Source organism: Dromiciops gliroides, chromosome 2 (assembly GCF_019393635.1).
Source record: "Dromiciops gliroides isolate mDroGli1 chromosome 2, mDroGli1.pri, whole genome shotgun sequence".
Classification (NCBI taxonomy): Eukaryota; Metazoa; Chordata; class Mammalia; order Microbiotheria; family Microbiotheriidae; genus Dromiciops; species Dromiciops gliroides.
Window position 1 is genome coordinate 372,444,151 of NC_057862.1, and position 21,896 is coordinate 372,466,046.

General features: G+C 46.8%; 1 protein-coding gene across 2 annotated transcripts in view; it reads left to right on the plus strand.

The window, feature by feature from the left end:
• Nucleotides 1-21,896, plus strand: part of NOL4L (nucleolar protein 4 like) — a 215,797-nt gene that overhangs the window by 167,620 nt on the left and 26,281 nt on the right. For both annotated transcript variants that reach the window (XM_043986160.1, XM_043986161.1), the window contains one exon: nucleotides 15,791-16,059. In XM_043986160.1, the coding sequence (XP_043842095.1) occupies nucleotides 15,791-16,059 (269 nt within the window). The remainder of the gene's footprint in view (nucleotides 1-15,790; nucleotides 16,060-21,896) is intronic.

Here is a 21,896-nt window from a genome sequence, read left to right on the forward strand (position 1 = left end):
TACATACTGGGTGCTTACTAAATGCTTCTTGGCAGACTTTAAGGTGCATAAAGCACTTTGTAATATTTCTGTGAGGTATATAGGATCAGTATTATTCTTTTTTTTTTTTTTTTTTAGTGAGGCAATTGGGGTTAAGTGACTTGCCCAGGGTCACACAGCTAGTAAGTGTTAAGTGTCTGAGGCTGGATTTGAACTCAGGTACTCCTGACTCCAGGGCCGGTGCTCTATCCACTTCGCCATCTAGCTGCCCCAATCAGTATTATTCTTTCTTTTTTTTTTTTTAGCGAGGCAATTGGGGTTAAGTGACTTGCCCAGGGTCACACAGCTAGTAAGTGTTAAGTGTCTGAGGCCGGATTTGAACTCAGGTACTCCTGACTCCAGGGCCGGTGCTCTATCCACTTCGCCATCTAGCTGCCCCAATCAGTATTATTCTTAATCCATTTTCCAGATGAGGAAACTGAGGTTCAGAGAGGGAAATTTTGGGTAGGACATTTCCCCTCTCTAGGAGTTAGTTTCCTCATCTGTAAAATGAGTCAGTTGGACTGAGATGATTTCTTGGGTCCCTTCCAGCCCCAGACCCCTGAACCTACAATTTGTCTGTAGGTCACAAAGTGGTCAGAGCTAGGGCCGGGGCTTAAGCGTCAGTCTGGTTCTCAAGTCCAGCACACTGGTCAGAAGAAGGCAGCCCAGAGCAGCTTGGTATCTGCTGAGCAGGTGTGGGGGCAGGGAAGGGACAGGGAGGAGTAGGAAATGGGTACAGATTAGCAGCAGGTAGCTGGCTCCCACCCCTTGGGCAGCTGCAGTCCTTCAGGGGCAGCTGAAGGGTCCTCAAACAAGCCCCCGGGGCAGCATGTCAAGCAGGGGATCCAGTAGGACCCTGGTCCTGTGGCCACCAACCTCATGAACAAAGCTTCAGGTTACAACTGTATCCTTTCTGTACCAGAGGTTTGGGCGGGTCTGTCACGAAGGGACCATGTGCCCGGAAAATCCCAGCCACCAGAGGATTAAATCTGACTCTGACGTCATTTGTGTGAATGAAGGAACTGACTTGTTTTAACTGTTTGGTGGGGTGGTGGTTATGGGGTTTTTGGGTGGTGTGGTGTTTTTTTCTTGGTGGGAGAGCTAGGTAGAAGTAACTTGATTTCTTCCTCTCTCCCTCACTCTCCACCCCTGGCCCCCTGTGCAGACCGGGATCAGTCATTTCTAGGTATTTATAATTTTTATCCCCACACCTCCTATGGGCCCCTTGGATCCATGCAGCTGCTTTTAAATATAAGCGTAGGAGCACAGAGCTAGATTGCAGAGGGATCTTATAGGTTCAACTAGTCTAGTGTCATAATTTTACAGGAGAGGAACCTAAGATACAGAGAGGGTCACATCCCTGTGAGAGAAGGGTTGTCTAAGGTCAGCAGGTAGTGACAGAGCTGAGACTTGAACTTGGGGCCTGTGACTGACTCCTAAGTTCACTGTGGCTTCAAGGGCCTAAGATAGACTGTTAGAGCTGGAAAGATGCTTAGAACACAGAATATTAGAATTGGAAGGGTCCTTAGGATAGAACATGTCAGAGTATAGTCTTAGGACAAAGCATTATTGAAACAAAGCTTGGAGGGACCTTAGAGATATAGTCCTACCCCCAACATTTTCACTGGGCCACTGAGTGACTTGCTCACATAGTAGTAAGTGGCAGAGATAAGATTTGAACCTGGGTTCTCAGATTCTAGAGCAGGAACACTTTCCAACGGACCACAGAAGTGGAGGGCACCATGGAATGGGGAACTTATGCCTTTCTATGTGCCTTAGAACGGTGGTTTTAAACTCAAATAGAAACATGTTGACTTAGAAAACCACAAATTAACATTATCTGTGTTTTACTGTATTTTTATTTATTTTGTTAAACATTTCCCAATTATATTTTGATCTGGTTTAGCTAAAGAAGGGAGTTTTACAGACTTGTAGCCTGGGCCTTGAGTTTGACACCTCTCTTAGCACACAGAATTCTGGAGCTTGAAGAGACCTTACATCATATAAAATAGAATGTCAGAGTTGGAAGGAAGGGCCCTTCACCAACAACACTACATTATTGTCATCATAGGTAACATCTATATGATGTTTTCAGGTTTCCAGAGCTTGGGAATCACTTCAAAGCAGAACACTGGAACTGTACATTGTCATTTAATGAGAAAGCCAGGCCTGAAAGAGGCCTTAGAACATGGAATGTTAAAGCTGGAAAGGAATGTAGAAATCATCTAGTGACCCACTCATTTTATAGAGGGAGAAACTGAGGCTGAGAAAGATTGCAATTTCCTCCCTTCCCATCTTTGCAGAGGCAGAGGACTGTGGATATGGAATATCCGATACTCTGCCAGACTCTTGTTGATGTGTTAGTTGTTTCTGTTGAAAAAATTTTTTCCTTCTTTTTAAGAATTAATTGTTACAGGGAAAGTCTCCCTGGTAGGAAACATTAGGATGTATTTGGAAATTAAAGTGATGTAAAAACAAAAGAGACCAATAATTTTTTTTTTTTAGTGAGGCAATTGGGGTTAAGTGACTTGCCCAGGGTCACACAGCTAGTAAGTGTTAAGTGTCTGAGGCTGGATTTGAACTCAGGTACTCCTGACTCCAGGGCTGATGCTCTATCCACTGCACCACCTAGCTGCCCCCGACCAATAAATTTTTTTTTTGGGGGGGGTTAGAGCATTTATTCTTTTTTTTTTAATTAATAAAGTATTTTATTTTTTTCCGTTACATGTAAAGATAGTTCTCAACTTTTGTTTATACAAACTTTACAATTTCAGATTTTTCTCCCTCCCTCCCCTCCCTCCCCCCTCCCCTAGACAGCAGGTAATCTGATATAGGTTATATATATATATATACACATATACATAATAACATTAATCCTATTTCTGCATTAGTCATGTTATAAGAGATAAAAATCAGAGCAATGATGAAAAACCTCAAAATAGAAAAAAAACAACAGCATCAAAAACAAAAGAAATAGTATGGTTCATTCAGCATCTATAGTCCACAGTTCTTTTTTTTTTTCCTGGATTTGGAGATCCTCTTCCATCACAAGTTCCCTGGAACTCTTCTGTGCCATTGCATTGGTGAGAAGAATATAGTCCATCACAGTAGATCAACACTCAATGTTGATGTTACTGTGTACAATGTTCTTCTAGTTCTGCTCATCTCACTCATCATCAACCCATGCAAGACCCTCCAGGTTTCTCTGAACTCCTCCTGCTCATCGTTTCTTATAGCACAATAGTATTCCATTGTATTCATATACCACAACTTGTCCAGCCATTCCCGAATTGATGGGCACCCCCTCAACTTCCAATTCCTTGTCACCACGTAAAGAGCAGCTATAAATATTTTTGTACATGTGGGTCCCTTTCCCCCTTCCATGATCTCTTTGGGAAAAAGACCCAAAAGTGGTATTGCTGGGTCAAAGAGTATGCACAGCTTTATCGCCCTTTGGGCATAATTCCAAATTGCTCTCCAGAATGGTTGGATCAGTTCACAGCTCCACCAACAATGGATTAGTGTTCCAATTTTCCCACAGCTTCTCCAACATTTATTATTTTCCTTTTTTGTCATTTTAGCCAATCTGATAGGTGTCAGGTGGTACCTCAGAGTTGTTTTTATTTGCATCTCTCTAATCATTAGAGATTTAGAGCATTTTTTCATATGGGAATAGATAGCTTGACCAATAAATTTTTAAAGCCAAAAAAAAAAAGAAGGAAGGAAAGAAAAGGAGAGGGAGAGAGAAAAAGAGAAAGGAAAAGAAGGAGGGAGGGAGACACAGAGAGAGAGAGAGAGAGAGAGAGAGAGAGAGAGATTGAATTAATAAAAAGATCAGAACTGGAACCATGACCCCTGACATGCAAGTTTGGGAATCTTTCTACTCTCCCCCATTACGTCACTTCAGGCAGAGAATGAATGGATATATATATGTTTTTGAGACTTTCCCTGAAGCAACCTAGATTTGAAGCAAGTGGAGGGTAGGGAGGGGGGAGAATCAGAGCTGAGCTGGCTCTGATCTGTCTTGGTGATTCCCCAAGACAGTTCAAGAAGCAGCTTCTGAAACACTTCAGAGAAATGCATCTGAGGCAGCATGTAGCTTTGGGGATGTGATAAAGCCCCTGGATGCCCTTACCTCAGTTAGCATCACAAGAACTCACAGCTGGTCCTTCCCAGCTCCAACATTCTATTTGTTGTCTTGCCAAGGTTCCTTTAAGTTATAAAATTCTATATTCTAGAACCACTTCTAGTCCTTTGGTCTTTTCTGGTTCTGTTCAGCTTTGGAATCAGAGGACCTGGACTCATTTCCTAGAACCCATTTAGGCTAGCTGGTGTTGTTGCCATAGCAGTCATGGAGGAGAGAACATTCCAAAAAGCCAGGAGAGATAGATACCTCCAGCAGTTATTGCTCTGTCCCTGAGGATTTGAATGTTATTAGTTAAGTCAGATTTTTGGATTTCCCACCATGACCATGACATTTGCAATGGGCACTTGAGGAAAGATGTACAAAGACTTCACCAGTAACACCTCAGTCTGGTCTCAGTAGCTCTAGCATTGACCTGGTGACCCAGACATATCCACACTAGGTTAGATCCATCAACAAGCATTTATTAAGGGTCTACTATGAACCAGATAGGGATGGGATACAAAGATAAAAGTGAAACAGTCTCTCCCCTCAGGGAAATATTCTAACAAGGCAGATTCTATGAGTAACAGATAGAATAGTGGACTTGGAGATCAGAGGACCTTGGGTTTCAAATCTAATCTCAGATAATTACTAGCTGTGTGACACTTTTGATATCTGTGTGTGTGTTGGTTTTTTTGCAAGGCAATGAGGGTTAAGTGACTTGCCCAGGGTCACACAGCTAGTAAGTGTCAAGTGTCTGAGGCCCGATTTGAACTCAGGTCCTCCTGAATCCAGGGCTGGTGCTTTATCCACTGCACCACCTAGCTGCCCTGTGTGACACTTTTGACTTTAGTTCTTAATCTATACAATGGAGTTAGACTGGATGGCCTCTAAGATCCCTTTCATCACTAAACAATGATGCTGCATACACATAATAGAGTATTTATAGATGTACAAAAAAGTTTCAAGATAGTTTTGGAAGGGAGGGCATAAGCAGCTGGAGCTGGAAATAATTCATGTAGAAGGTGATGCTTGAATTGAATTTTGAAGCAAACCAAAGATTTCAAGAGTAAGAGGTGAGGAGGCAGAGCCAGGCATGAGGAACTGCCAGAGCAAAGGTGCAGAGATGGGAGATGGAATGTCACATGTGAAGAACAGTGAGTAGAACAGTATGGCTGGAGCACAAAGTTTAAAGAAGGAAGGTGGAACCAAACTTAGAGGGTAAGGAGGGGCAAGGGAGCTTGTAGGGAGCTTTGAATGTCTGACAGGAGCTTCTATTTGGTCCTTGGAATAATAGGGAACCATAGGAGTTTATTGAGGCAGGGTTGTGACAAGGTCAGACCTGCACTTTAGGAAAATCAACTTGGCTAAAAGGAACCTCAAGGCATATAAATTCAGAGCTCAGAGGGACCTTCTGATAGAATGTTATATGTCCTCTCCTTTCTTTGCAGAAGTGGGGGACTGGGCTGATGGAATATCTATCACCCACCTGGTCAGGCACCATGGAGGTGTTGGCTGTTTTTACTGACCTGCTTTTTTTTCTTTTTAAATTCTTTGTAAAACAAAATAAATAAATTCTTGGTTAGACTTTCCTTTAAGGTTTGGAAGCAACCAAAGAGGTCCTGTAAACCTAGCCTCTCTGAAGCATGTAGGCTTTGTGGCCCAGCTCAGAGAACACCCATTCTGAGAGCATCTGAGTTTTTTCCTTATTCTGGCAGCTTTTTGGCATGTCTTTCAGAATCTGTCTTGGCTACGGTCACATCCCTGTGAGAGAAGGGTTCAACAGGGATGGCATTCTTCCAACCTGTGTGACCTTGGGCAAATAACTTAACATCTCTGGGCCCCACTTTCCTCCTCTGTAAATTAAGTGGGTTTGACTAGATGACTTTTAAGGTCCCTTCCAACTTGGTCTATGATTTACAAACCCTTACAAAGTACCTTGACAGTCAGACAGCCATCCTGTCCCTGCCTTCGAAGATGTTGAACTTGGTACTGCTTTAAAGGTTATGACAGATGCAAGAAAGGGAGACATGGGAGAGGTTACAGAGTTTTGGGCTGTGGAGTTTGGGAAGGCTTGGCTTCTAATACTAGTCTGTGTGATCACAGGCAAGTCACTTCACTGAACCCTGGTTTCTTCCTCAGTTTCCTCGTCCATGAAATGGACAAAAATCATGCCTGAAGAGATACCTAAGAGGGCTATTCTAAGGATTAAATGAGATCATGTATATTAAGTATTTTACATACTGCCTTAGTGAAGCTTAAATTGCGATTATTGTTGTTAGGATAACCATTCAATTCAACAGTATGAGCCCGTGGGGAAGTGTGGTGTGGAGGAAAGGCCCTAAATTGTCCCCAAGGAATCTGAATTGAATGGCTTTCCCCCTGCCCTGCACCCCATCTTTCCTGTCCCATCAGTTTTCAGATGTTGTCACTTCTACCTCTTTGATTTCTCTTGAATCTCCTACCCTAACCCTCCAGTCTCACTGCTCCTGCTCACCCTTGTACAGAAAAGAGTAGGCAAGCTGGCCACAACCAACAGAACCATTGCTACAGCTTCTTACCAGTTCTCGTCACTTACTTACTCTCTTCCCCAGAACCAAGACAGTCTTAGGCATATCTAATAAATTCCACCTCTGCTCCAAAATCTTCAGTGGCTACCTATTTCCTTTCCTGGCAAAAAAGATACTGCTGATAAAAAATTTTGTCACAATTGTACCTTTTTCCTCTACCTTTGACCGTGGGGTATGCATCCAGTAGTACCATCCTATGTTTCCAACCTTATTTCATATCATTGCCCAACACACTCCAGCCAAATAAAACTTTTGTTCTGGTCCCTAAATACACTCTGTGCCCTTGCAGTTCTCCATTTTTTGGCTAGTGTTGTCCCCTTTGTCTGATGAGTCCTCTCTCCCTTTCTTCACCTGTTGAATTCCTACCCACTCTTTCAATTCTGCCTTCTCCCTGAAGGTTTCCCTGGGCCCATTGTCCTTCCAAGCATGTGCTCCTCACCCTCAACCCAAAGAGCACTTTGTGCTGTGCCTCTCCAATTCAGCAAGCACTTACCGAGTGCCTACGGTGTGTTAGGTATTGTGCTAGGCATTATGCTAGGTACTGGGAATAGAAAGACAGGGGGAAAAAAAGAGTCCCTGCCATCAGGAAGTTCATCTTCTTCCAACAATGGAACACGAATGCACTTACTATACAATATTATTTCTGGTAGGGCCCCTCTCTCAAGCCTCTCCTGGTGATTCCCAAGTTCTCAAAAGCTGGACCAGCAGAGCCTACAGAAACTCATGCAACCAAGCTAGGAGAGCTGCATCTAAGGGCCCAGCGATGGACTTTGTCATCTGAGGACCAGGCTAGCTACACAAAGAGGCTCGTTGACATTTGGCCACAGGGTGATTAATTCACTGGCCACAGAAACTCTAGGAGATTATGTGCTAAGGCAGAGGGCTGTGATCTACATCCACAGAGAAAGTATCAATGTGAATAAAGCCATAGGTCCTTAACAAAGTGAAGAATGATCTCTGTATTTGTATCCGCCACAGATCCAGCTCAGCATCAGTTTTGCAATGTAAAGGTTTAGAGAATTGTCTGGACGGACACTCAGCGGTTATGTGACTTGCCCAGAGCCACTATATATACATGTCAGAAGTGACATTTGAACCCAGATCTTCGTGACTCTACAGTCTCTGCTATGCCTCTAAATTTTTCTTTTTTGGGGGGGAATTGAAAATGTTTATTTTTGCTTATTGTTGTTGTTGAACTGTTTCAGTTGTGCCTGACTTTTCGTGTCAGACCCCATTTAGGGTTTTCCTGGTAAAGATACTGGAGTAGTTTGCCATTTCCTTCTCCAGCTCATTTGACAGATGAGGAAACTGAGGTAAAAAGGGTTAAGTGACTTGCCCAGGGTCACACAGCTAGTAATTGTTTGAGGGCCAGATTTGAACTCAGGAAGGTGAGTGTTCCTGATTTCCGGCCTGGCACTCTATCCACTGAGCCACCCAGCTGTCCTTAGGGCCTGTAGTAGGAAGCCTTAATTGAAATGAACAGAGGACAGCTGAGCCTCACCCTGCTGCATGAGAATTCAGCTATACAAAGCAGATAGGTTCAGGAATGATTGTCCACATCAGTGGTGCCAAGCTCAAAGAGAAAAAGCGGAGCTACTAATCCCGATGGACTACATATTGACTTAGTTCTAAAATGTCGCCTTATCTATAGTTTGTTGTGTTTTTATCTGTTGTGTTAAATATTTCCCAAATACATTTTAATCTGGTTCAGGCAGCACTCAGGAGTGTTATGGGCCAGCCTGTGTGTTTGGCACCACCAAATGGTCAGAGGACCTTGAGCCAGAGGGAGGGACCCTTAGAACACAGAGTGTTAGAGTGAGAAGGAAGTTTGGATTTTTAAATGACAGAGCTGGAAGAGATCTTGGAGAGCATCATCTGTCTGACTCCATTTTACAAATGGGGAGACTGAGGCCCAGAGAGAGAGATGTAGTGACTTGCTCATTACCTACGCGCTGATAGGCGGCAGAGCTGGATTTGGAACCTGGTTTCTCTGACTGGCCCCTGAGCTATTTCCATGTTCTTACAGGTTGTCGTGATGAAAAAGCCTTTTTTGTAAACCTTAGAGCTGTGTAGAAATGGAAGGAGGAGCAGTTTTCATTCTTTACTTTGAATGGGTTCTACTGTAGGCTACCTTTTAAGTATCAGTTTCTCCTAGTGTTAAGTGATTTACAAAATTTCTGCCTATGCAGAACATTTCAGGAACATACCTGTGATATAAAGCGATGTCTCATGTAGAGTGGTCAGAGATCTTTTACTACAGATCTCCATGATGAAAACAGGACAGAAAGACTGTGACAGACAAGAAGGGCTGTGGGAAGTGGAGATGAACAAGTGAGGTCCTGATTGCCTGGGAGGCTGGGCATTTGGGGAAAAACTGGGGTAGATGGGGAGGCAGATCTATCAAAGGGCATTGTGGTGAGGTAGGCCGGAGGCTCCCTCTTTCCTGTAGTCAAAAATGCAGACTCTGCTATTTGGCTTGAAAGCCCTTCCCAATCAGGCTTATTATTACATGTCACTTTCCAGGCATATCACTACCCTGAACACACTCTGCGTTCCAGCCAGACTGGCTACCTTGTTGTTGCAAGTACATGACATCCATCTCCCATCTCTCATCTCTGGGATTCTGCATGGGCGCCCCCTCCCTCTCTTGGAAGGCACACCCTCCTCACCTTCAGCTTTGGAAATCCCTAACGTTCTTCAAAGTTCAGTTCAAAAGCCAGCTTCTAAAGGAAACCCATCTGTATCCCCCCAGTTGCTAGAGCCCTCCTTCCCAAAGTTTAAAAAATATACATGTGTATATTTACACACACACATATGTATGTGTGTATATATGTATGTGTGTGTAGATATACACACATTTTTATTCAGGTATATGTTTTTCATATACACAGCTAAGTGGTGAAGTGAATAGATGACTGGGCCCAAAATCGGGAAAACCTAAGTTCAAATCAAGCTTAAGACACTTTACTAGCTGAGTGGCCATGGATAAATCACTTCACCTCTGTCTGCCTTTATTTACTTGCCTATAAAATGGGGGTCCTAACAGTACCTACCATTTTACAGGGTTGTTGGGAGGATCGAATGAGAGAATATTTATAAAGCACTCAGCACGGTGGCGGACAATAGGTACTTAATAAATGTTTGTTGAATGAATGAATCTTAGCTCTGCCAATGCTTGACCCCAGAAAAGTTGCTTATAGAAATAAGCATCAGTTTTTCTATCAAATGAGAACATGAATATTTCCTTTACATATTTCACAGGGCTGTTAAGGAGGATCAAATGAGATCAAGGTTGTAAAGCCCCTTTTAGGCCATGACCAGCTGTATAACCTCAGGATCTCAGAGTTGTGAGGGATTTAGAAGTCACTCAGCATAACCCTGGCACCGTCCCCCCCACCCCCACCCCATCCCACAGTGTTTCCAACAAGTGATCATACAGACTACTATACGTCACAAGTCTTGTGTGTGTGTGTGTGTGTGTGTGTGTGTGAGAGAGAGAGAGAGAGAGAGAGAGAAGCAATTGGGGTTAAGTGACTTGCCCAGGGTCACACAACTAGTAAGTGTTAAGTGTCTGAGGCCGGCTTTGAACTTGAATCTAGGGCCGGTGCTCTATCCACTGCGCCACCTAGCTGCCCCAGGTCACAAGTCTTTTGGTTTTTGGTTTTTTGCTGGGCAATTGGGGTTAAGTGACTTGCCCAGGGTCACACAGCTAGTATGTGTTAAGTGTCTGAGGTCGGATTTGAACTCAGGTACTCCTGACTCCAGGGTTGGTGCTCTATCCACTGCGCCACCTAGCTGCCTCTTCAGGTCACAAGTCTTAAAGAGCTACCTAAAGGCAGCCCATATTCCATTTTTGGACCATTCTTAGAAATGTGAGTTTCTTGGTTGATTTTAGTATCGTTGATGATATTGTTATTATTATTAATGGCAGTCAGAGGGGCCAATGGGTCGATCACCACCATCCTATCTCGTGGCTAATTAAATTGTATCCATGTCAGGGCAGTGGAAGGAACACTGGATTTGGAGTCAGAGATTTGGTTTTAAATCCCATCTCTGCTTCTTACTACCAATGTGACCAGGGATAAGTCACTTAACCTTTCGTGGCCTCAGTTTCCTTCTTCATAAAATGAGAGGTTTACATGGATGGCTCTATGATACCTGTGACACAGTCCCTATTCTCTGGGAGCTCAGAAACTGGGGTCGAGTGGAGGGAGAAGTCTAAGCTAATGCCTGTGAAACAATTAATGGGGAAGTCAGTCATTGCTCCCAGATTGTAAGTGCCTCAGGAGCTCAGAGGAAGAAAAGCAGGTTGCTACAGCTTAGGATGTTCAGGGAAGGCTTTCTGAAAGTGGTGATCCTGGGGCAGGCTAGGTCCTGAAGGATGCATAGAGAAGGAGGAAGGAAAAAGAACTTGGACCAGGGGATGGAGAGGAAGTAGGATATGTTCTCCGGGGTTAGTCCTCCCTCAACTCTAGGTACCTTCCTCCTTCCCCAACTCGCCTTCTCTACCCCCCCCCATCTCTGAGAGCGTGGGGTGCTTTGGTTAGTGAGGCTTGGCCCCCTGAGCAGTCATCTCAGATTTCAGGGCTTGGCCTGGGTGGTCCAGGCTATTGGGAGGGGGTGTGTGTATGTTCTGAGCCCTTCAGAGAGCAAAGAGAGGTCCCTAGGACTCATTTGATAGGCAGCCTGGGTTATCTCCAATTGGCCTGTGGGGAGGCCCCTGATTGGCCACTTGCTGAGGAGCCACTCTGTTGCCGTGGCGATGCCCGGGCTGACTCCAGCCCTGGTGTGTTGCGTGTGCCTGTGAGCTGGGGAGTAAGTCTCCCTAATCCTTCCGAGAGGGGAAAGGCAGAGGGGGCCTGAGGCTCCCTGGGGAGCCTAGGCTGACCCTGGAAGGTGGGGAAACAAAGTGGGATGGAATTGCCTAGCAGTGAATTCTCATTCTCTCTCTCTCTCTCTCTCTCTCTCTCTCTCTCTCTCTCTCTCTCTCTCTCTCTCTCTCTCTCTCTCTCTCACACACACACACACACACACACACACACACACACACACACACACACACACACACACACACCCCAGGATGCTTAAAGGAAAGCAGGCTATCTCCCTCCCAAACATACACTAGCAGATTCCCCCCTCCCCTGACTTGGCCAGGGGGGAAGTGGGAGGTGAGGAAAAGCATGATTATATGTGCCAAGTGTACCAGGCATATTGATTGGGTGTGGACTCTCCCCTCTCCCCCAGCCCCTCAGCACTGTCCACAGGACAGGATTCCTAGTCTTGCCTTTGGCTGGTATTTCTGGATGCCTGCTTGGCTGTGTGGAACACAATGGTAGGCACCAGTGACGGCACCCATTTCTCTAGCACACTAATATTTTACAAAGTGCTGTCTTTCTCACAGCCCCATGGAGATGACAGTATGTGTATAAATGTGAGTCGTTATCCTTGCCAGCTCACGTTTGTACCCACTGCCTGGCAGCATTGTGAGTCCCTCCCTTTCCTTGTCAACTTTTAACTTCTGTAGAGCCGGGAGGTGTCTTTCTATAACAATTTGAGATCCACCAAGAAGATGATACAGACTATGCCCTCGTGGAGTCCACCCAAGAGCGCTGGGCTCAGAGTCTGTGGACCAGAGTTTAACAGCCAACCCAGCCACTTACTGGTTATGTGCTGGTGGATGTCACCTAACCTCCCTGTCTGTTTCTTCATCTTTAGAAAATGATGATTGCGATCCCTTGTCCACTGACCTTGGTGTGTTATGTGGGATAAGATTTAGAACTGGAAGGGATGGGACCTTAGAGATCATCCCATCCAACCCTTTAATTTTATAGGTAAGGAAACTGAAGCCCAGAGGGAAAGTGGTTTGTGCGGGGGGGATACACAACCAAGTTAGAAGCAGAATAAAAGATTTGAACCCAGGTCTTCTGATTCCAAACCTAGAGCTTTTCCCACAAAACCTCTAGGTAGGTGGTTGTGAGAAAAGCATTTTGTAAATGATCCAGTACAGTATAAATGTGGGCTAATAATACCACCAATCCTAGGACTCTCCCCCATTCACACACTCACAACTAACTCTCTCTCTCTCTCTCCTCCTCCTCCTCCTCCTCCTCCCTCCCTCCCTCCCTCTCTCTGCTCCAGGGACACAAGGCAGCCAGAAAGGATACCCATTGCCACAGCTAACAGGAGTGGGGGAGGGGGGTGGAGAAGAGGGAGGGGGGCACTTAAAGCCAGTGGTGGGCATCCGGCTGGCCACATTCGGCTGCTTAATCCGATCAGCACTGGGGGGATGGGAATGAGAAGGGAAGAGGAAGAAGGGAGGTTTTATAAGGTTGGGAGCAGACAGGAAGGGTGGGGGGGAGCTTAAGGCCCCAGAATGGGTACAGCTTACACAAGGGGGGGAAGAAGGGGGAGAAAATGGATTTATGTTGAGCCCAGGGTATCCCCATTGTGACTGCCAGAGCCCTGTTCAGCTACAAGGCTTCCCTGCAAAGTTCTCTGTAGTGGCCTCATTAAAGTTTACCCATCACCCCAAGGGAAAGATCCAGCTGATAGTGGTAGCCAGAGCCCTTTTCTCCTCCTCCTCCTCCCCCTCCTCTTCCTCCACCTCTAGCTCCTCTTCTTCCTCCTCCTCCTTGTCCTCCTCCCCCTCCCTTCCTTCCTTCCCTCTTCCCCCACTCCCTCCGCCCAGACACACATACACCTTTGGACTCCCTGCACATGCGCCACAGTTCCATATGTCACGGTGACACGAGGCTGCTCCCGGCTGCCTGACCCCCCCATTGTCCTGCCAAGGGAGTGAGGATGCAGGGAACAGGAAACGGAGGGGGGGGACCGCCATCTGCCTGTGGCTCAGAGCAGCAGCAGCAACAGCAGCAGCAGCAGCGGCAGCAGCGTCTTTGTTTGGATCCCGGCTGGGGCCGTGGATGTTTCTTAAGGAATCGCTCCCAAAGTCCTCGCTCCCTGGCCCTTGCAAAGCTCTGCTGGGTGAAATAAAGGATTTGCTGTGTGTTGGGGTGGGGGGAGTGAGTGAGGAGGGAGGATGGAGTAGGAGGAGGGAATCCACAGGGGGAGGAAGATATTAGGGGGAGGAGGGAGGAACAGACTACTCCCATCTTGACCAGGATATCCCGTCTTTTTTTTTTTTTCCCTCTCTCTCTCTCTCTCTCTCTCTCTCTCTCTCTCTCTCTCTCCCTCTCTGCCTCTAGGGTGTGTCCACACAGATACAGGCAGCTCCCTCTCCTCCCCCCATCCCTGTCAGAGATTGTACCCGTAAGCTGACACTGTGGGGAGGTGTGTAAGGGAGAAGGTAGAGAGGCTGACTCCCTGAGCCAGAGTGGGGAGGGAGGGGTTTGTGCTGAGTGTCAGTGTATGTGTGTATGTATATGTGTGTGTGTGCATGCGTGCCAGAGAGAGAGAGAGAGCGAGAGCGCACGATAGAGAGACAGAGAAGCTGTTCATGACCCAGAATGTGGGTGGCTGTGTTTGCAGGATAGCTAGTAGAAAGATTGTGTGCATGAGCCAGAGGGTGGGTAGGTTACTCTGTGTGTGTGTGTGTGTGTGTGTGTGTGTGTGTGTGTGTGTGTGTGTGTGAGTGTGTGTGTGAGTGAGTGAGTGAGTGAGTGAGTGAGTGTGTGAGTGAGGGAGAGGGAGAGAGGGGGAGATAGAGGGAGGGGGGAGAGAGAGACAGACTGACTGACAAGGCAGGGGCCCCTGCCCAAGGGGAGGGAGACAGCTAGGAGGAAGGAGGTGGGAGGCTACTCTCTCCCTCCCCAGGGTGACAAGACAATGGGGACCCCTCCTTAAGGTAGAGGGGGTGGGGGCGGCAAGAAAGGAAGAAGCTGAGTTGGAGGGTGCATGGGGGGATGCGATGGCAGGTGGGTGTGGGAAGAAAAGGACTGTGCAGAGTAAAGGGGGCTAGTGTGGGAGGGAAAGGAGTGGTTTGGCACTCCTGGGATGGAGGAAGAGACTGTCTCTACCTGCGGAGTAGGGGGCAGTGAGCCAGAGAAAGCAGCCGTGCTGGAGAGGGGCATGAGAGGCAAGACCAAGAGGGTTCAGAACAATCATTTGGAGCTAGGTGGGAGAAACTGAGTTAAGCCGAGGGAGAGTGCTGGAGAAAGGCTAAGGTCTGTGGCTGCCTGCCCACCCAGAGGGCTTCATGGAGAGGTTATTAGGAAGATGCGTTCAAGAAGGCGCTGGGGTGAGTGAATCTTTGTCAAAGGAGATAACATTTCAATTCTGAGACTCTAATGGGGCCTCCCATTATTTCCCTAATAGGTGCCATGGTGACAGGCGCTATAAGAAATACTTAGACAGGAGTGTTGGATCTAAGGCTCAGGAGAGCCCTGGCCATCCCTGGGGCCCCTCCCAGCTCTGTCTTCAGAGCAGAAGGTCCATTAACTCAGGGGCTGGGAGTTTGGTTTGCTGGGTTTGGGGGAGAGGAAGCCACAAGAGAGAAGAACCTTTTCTCACTGAGTACAACTGCTGCCCCTGGCCCCAGCCTTCTTGGTGCCGTTAGGAGTCTTGATGAAAGGAATGTGTGGGGTCTTTATGGAAAGAAAACCAAGGAGGGAGAATTCATATATTCATATTCTCTCTCTCTCTCTCCCCCCTTCCCCCTCCCTCTTTCCCTCTCCCTCTCTCTTATATCCTCTCTCCCTCTTCTCCCTCCCCACCTCCTCTTTTTACTCTCCATACGTCTCTCCCTCTCTGTGTCTCTTACTGTCTGTCTCTCACCCATCCTACTGATGTGAATCCCTCAGCCACAAGGATCGGGAGTCACCTACTCTCCTTGGCCCTGTCCCACTACTATCTTTGCCAGATAGGGACATGGATTTGGGGTGGGGCTGGTAGGCAGACAGGCTTTGCCACAGGCTTGCTTCGTGGCCTGGATACGCTGTTTCCCCTCTGAGCCCCCATTTTTCCTCTGTGGAATGAGGGGATTGGGTGATCATTAAGCTTCCTTTCCAGATCCTGTGACACGCCTGAGTCCCGGGGAGAGTGGCCTGGGGCCATTGGGCAGCTCCGGGGCAAGGCTCTGTTCAGGTCCCCTAAATCTTGACCCCTCTTGTTTCAGATGACTCCTCGTCAGAGAGTTGCAGTGGGAATGGCTCCTCAACTTTGAACCCTTCCACCTCCAGCAGTACCCAGGGGGACACCTCCTTCCCCGAGATGAACGGTAATGGCACTGTTGCCCCCATGGACTTCACAGCGTCGACGGAGGACCAGCCTATCAACCTCTGTGACAAGCTCCCACCCTCCCATATCCCCCCCTCTTACCCAGCAGACAGCTGCAGTGACGGGCTTCGGAGCAGGGTGAAGTATGCTGTAAAGACAACCCCAGAGGTAAGTCTGGACTGCCATGGGCCCAAACTGAAGCTCTGGCCTACCAGGTCACGAGCCTCCTCTCCTCCCCTCCATACTAATATTGATTCCAGGAGATTGAGGGTCTTCTTGCAGTGGAAACCATCATTCCTATAGATTTAGGGGGCTGGGCTCAGGGTCTTGCAGAAGGAAGATGGCAATAAAAATGGCTTCTGCTTACATTTCTGTGGTTCTTTAAGGTTTACAGAGGAGGAAACTCATGCACATGGAAGCAACCTATCTTACCCACTCCAAGTCTAGTTCTCCTTAGTTAACAGTAGGTTGCTGGTGCATCTTGGAAAAAAAAGTACTTTCCCACCTTGGCTTTTACTTTAGGTCATAACACACCCCCCCCCCAAAGGTACCAGGGGTAGACGTCCTTGCCCCTGTTTTGGAGTTGAAATGGAGAGAGGAAACCTGGCTCCCCCAAAGTCACACAATCCATGATCAGACCTCAGTCCCAGGCCATTGGCCAGAGTGTCCATGGGCACAGGTCATGGCTGCTCCCTCAGTCATCTGCATGCTCTGAATTCCCAGACTATGTATTACCTTTGGGTCACAGTGTCACAGATTTAGCGCTAGAAGGGGACCTTAGAGATCATTTAGTCTCACCCCTTCGGTTTTACAGATTTTTACAAAATTAATGTCCAACAGGGTTAAGTAACCAAAGAGTAGGTGAAAAAGTTGGGATTCCATCCTAGGATATTGTACTACAAACTCAGGATGTTTTCAATTGTTACTGTGCTGCCTCACAGAGTTCTGGTAAAATGAATAGAGTCCTTGACTTAGACTCGGGAAGATTTGAGTTCAAATCCTGCCTTAGACAGTTATTAGTTATATGATCCTGAGCAAATCACTTAACTTCTATCTGCCTCAATTACCTTATCTCTAAAATGGAGATGATAATAGTACCCACCTTATAGAGTTGTTATATGCATCAAATGAAGATCGCCTATGTTAAGAGCTTTACAAAATTGAATGTGCTATATAAATGCTATGATGTAGCGGTAGTAGTAGTACTTAGTATGGTAATTACTACTACTACTACTACTACTACTACTACTACTGCTACTTCATAAGCCTCAGACATTGGGAGTTATACAAATGGAAGCTAATCAGAGTGATGATGACCTTATCTCCAATTAGTCTATGAATTTAGGCTCAGTGCAGGGGCTGGGGCTGATGGCATGGGCTAAGCTGGTGGTGATGTCCTAATCATCAGGTCTGAACTCAGGTGCCAGATGAGCCCATGGCAGCATGAAGGGTCTAGAAAAGTTACCTCTGGCAGCTCCTAAGAACCGATCCTGTGTTGGGGGATTGGAGGTGGAGGAGGAACCTGATGCCTGCTAGCAGGAAGCCTGGAATAGTCAGGAAAGCCAGCCCCAGAGCCCTGTTCTCTCAGTTCAGCCTTTGTGGCCTTGGGACAGGAGAGGCAGTTTGTCTGCCCTTGACAATAGCCTCTTCAGAAAACAAACCATCAGATTCCAGGAGTTGGTGAATGACAGAGAGGAACGAACCACAAACTGGGAGTCAGAAGGCATAGATTCAAGGGCCCGCTTGGCTAAGAGGTTCCTTCCTATTCTAGTCCCATGCACCATTAACTTGACTTATTGGGTCCCTAAAAGAATCCTGGCTGCCTAGGGAAATGGGGGCTCCATGGCCCGATCATCCAGCATCAGACTTGAGGGAAGGGGCGACAGTGTCAAAGCACAGATCAGGGTCTGGAGTAAATCAGAAGTAGCTGAGAGGCCATGAGCAGAGCGGGTGGGGACAAGGATTTGGGATTAGGTTATCAGGTCAGGAAGCTGCACCTCACACACTGTGGAAGTTGGGGAGGCTTTCTGAAAGGACTTGGGGTCTGGGTTTAGGTCCCTGCTCTGTCACTACATTGCTGTGTGACTTTGAATGAATCATTTGACTTCTCTCTGTCTCTGTTTCTTCATCTACACAATGTGGGGGGATTGGGCAGATTGGGGGAATGTAATACTAGGTGGTCTCTTAAGGTCCCTTCCAAGCCCTGAAACTAGGTGATCCTATGATTGTGAGTAGTTTACTTACCCTGCTGGAGTCTCAGTTTCCTTATCTGTAAAATGGAGATGGCATGGTACTTTGGTAAGCACCCTGGCTCTGGACTCAAGAGGATCTGGGTTCAGCTCCCACACCCAATATTTACTCCTTGGGAGCCTTCAATACACTCCCACTCCCCCCCCATCAGTAGGGTAAGGGACCTGCCTCAGTGGTCCCTGAGGTCCTGTGATCCCCTGTTCCATAGGGCCATTTCTGTGAGGGTCGGGGGGCTTTAAAGATTATGAAATAACGAGTATTAGTTGAACTCGGCGTGAATGAACAAGGGTGTGTTGTCAGAAAAGGAACAGGCAGCAGCCGTTCCATTTCAACTCGGCAGCAGCCGTGTGGTCTAAGGGACGAGCACTAGCCAGAGCTGACCCACAGGGGCTGCCCAACAGGGTGCCCAGGAATGAATGAAGGAGACCATGGACAGAGAAAGTGATCCAGCCAGGTGGATATAGGGGAAAAAATCCATCTTACCATAGACCTATAGCTGGAAGGGATCTTAGAAAACATGGCATCCTAACCCCTCATTCTACAGACTAGGAAACCGAGGCTCAGAGTGATTCAGTGATTCCCTGGAGGTCATGTGGTCAGACCAAGTTGGGATTTAAAGTCGGCTCCTTTAGGTTCCAAGTTGAGAGCTCTAGCCACGGTCCTGTAGTCTTGGTTTTCAGAAGGACGGCAGAGGCTGGAGATTCAGCACCTTCCTCTTTGTACACCAGGTAATAATACTTCACCTTTCTGTAGTTTTTCCATTTTAAAGAACACTTCCCTCACAACACCTTGTGAGGTAGGTAATGCAAGTATTACCCTGTTTTACAGACACAGAAGCTGAGCTTCAGAAAAGGGAAGTGGTCACACTGCTAAGTGGAAGTCATGTTGGAGATCAAGATTCAAACCCATGACTTTCCAAATCCAGGGTTCTTTCCCCTGTACTCTTTTTTTTTTTCTCCCTCAAGGCAAGGAGTTAAGTGACTTGTCCAGGGTCACACAGCTAGTAAAGTGTCATGTGTCTGAGGCTGGATTTGAACTCAGGTCCTCTTGACTCCAGGGCCAGTGTTCTATCAATTGCACTACCTAGCTCCTCCCATGAGTGTCTAGGTGGGTAGTAGTGTGCTTCAAGTGGGTGGGGAGAGATGATTGCCCAGACCTTTTCATTCATTTTTCCCCCTCATCAGCCATTAGCTCACTTGTCCATTTATTGGTTTGTTCATTCATTCAACCAACTTATCCTTAGCTCAAGCTCCTACTTCATGCCTAGCCCTGGGCAACGTAACAGAGTTGCCAACTACGAACTGTAAATGCCTCCAAGGCTGCACCTGACCCTAGCCAGGGCAATGAGACATGCAGGCCAAACAAAAGTTGGGCCTCAATCCAAGGAGAAAATGACAATGAAAAGTCAAGGATGACAGCCCAAGTGTCTGTCCTAGGGCAGTCTGTGTTCAGGATTCGGGTGGGGGAAGAGGCAGGAGGAAGTATTATAAGGTAAGAAGAGGAAAGGAGAGAGATCCTCAGGTCAGGGAAGGCTTCCTGGAGGAAGGGGCCTCGAAGGATGACCAGGATTTGCACCAGGACCTTTAGGAGAGAATATCTTTTTCTTGTTGTAGTCTTAGGATTGAGTTTCTTTTGGGGAGCCCCATCACATTTTTTTTTCATATGGTTGTGTTGTTGTTGTGAGTTTTTTTTTATTTGATACTAAAGAGATTTTTTTATCAGACTCATCTGTATTGATTTACATATTTTTGCTGTTCTATTTCATTTATACATATTACTGATACGAGTTCAGGTAATGTAGTTCCATCCTCAGGGACAAGTATTACTGAGAAAAGGGTTGCTCACAGAGTAAGGAACAACAACTCACATTTATACTGCTGTTGAAAGTCTGCAAAGGACTTTACCTTGAGCCTCTCACCGGATCCTCTGTGAGTTTGATGAGATTGTTGTCCCCATTGGATAGGCGAGGAAACTGAGGCTGAGAAAAGTTAAGTGACTTGCCTTAGGGACACACAGCTGATAAATGTTTCGGGTAGGATTCGAACCCAGGTCTTCCTGACTCCAAATCTAGCACTATAGACATGGTACCCAATGAGCTGCCTACTCAGCACATCAAGTAGACAAATCCTTGGGTGAGGGAGAGCTCACAGAAGGAATTGTACGGGGTCTGAAGGTGTCGTAGGCTTCAGAATGCACCCATGGGACTTGGTCCATGGATCCACTGATATACAGGGTGCCCAAAAGTCTGGGTACAGCTTTAAGCTAATGCCAAGTCTGAGCTTTTTCTTAAAGCTGCACTAAGCCTTTTGGGACCTCCTGCATAACATAATCTACCTGAAACAGTATCTCCCTCCCTCACGCACCCCAAAGTCCCCTTTCCACACCTTAGTGAAGAGTCTCTTGGCAGGCAAACCCCTGGTGACAGGCCTCTCTGTGGTTAACTCATCTTAATCCTCAAATGACAGACATACATGGTGCAGCACTTCCATCAGCCACCATCATTTCTCAGATGGTATGAAACGCCCACCGCCCCCACCACTGAGCACAGACACCACCAGATTGGTCTGTGTCAGGGAAGAGCCACGTGCTCCGCAGGAGCTGCCTGTTGTGAAACTTGGGCAAGGCCGAGGGGAGGGGAGAGGAGAGGCCTCCTCAGGAGGGGAGCACAAGCGTAGCAAGGGAACACCTTGCAAAGTAGCTGAAAGTAACATACTTTTGTGCATTGTGGTCTGTGTGCAGGAGAATAAGCACAAGAATCGGGTGCAGTCCACCTGACTGTGGAAGACCTTCAATCCCATCTGTGGGTCTCAAGTCACAATGTATTTCACCTCCCTCCCACACACATCAGTAGATTAAATCATGCCTTCTTTCCTTACTGCTAGAGGTAAATCACAGTGTTTCAGGTGGGATTTGAACCCAGGTCTTCCTGATTCAAATTCCGGCACTATGTACACAGTGCCCAAAGGGCTGTAAAAGAACAAGAGGAAGGCTTTAGAGGTTGTTTTGGGGGGGTTTTGTTTTTTAAGCAAATGCTGGGAGTTACCCTCAGTGTGGTCCTTACCTCTCTTGCATTAGGACAGACCCATGATATTAGCCTTGAAGCGTACATTTGTGGATCATCCTTCCCTGGATTCTGTCCAGCAGATAAAGACTCCCTGAAGGGAACAGTCTGTGCTAGGAGAAGAGGGCCCTGGAGCCCCACAGGGAAATACTGGAATTACCACCCGCCCTTCTCTCCGCCTTCAGACCTTCACTATTTTTTAAAATAAATTCTATTCATTTTCTTCCCCTCTCTCACCTCCTCCTCCCCAACTGGCAAAATGAAAAACAAAACTAAACAAATCCCTTGTAACAAATGAACATAGTAAAGCAAAACAAATCCCCATATTAGCCGTGTCCAAAAATATGTCTCATTCTGCATCTTAAGTCCATCCCTTCTACATCAGGAGGTGGGCAGCTGCCTTCATCATCAGTCCTCTGGAATTATGGTTGATCATTGCAGTGATCAAAGTTCTTAAGTCTTTTAAAGTTGTTTGCATTTACAGTGTTGGTTTAGTATAGATTGTGCCCTACATTGTATGCAACTCTGGCTCTCTGGGTGGCACAGTGGATAGAGTGCCATCCCAGAGTCAGAAAGACCCGAGTTCAGATCCAGCCTCAAGACACTAGCTGTGTGACCTTGGGCAAGTCACTTAACCCTATTTGCCCCAGTTTCCTCATCTGTAAAATGATCTAGAGAAGGAAATGGCAAACCA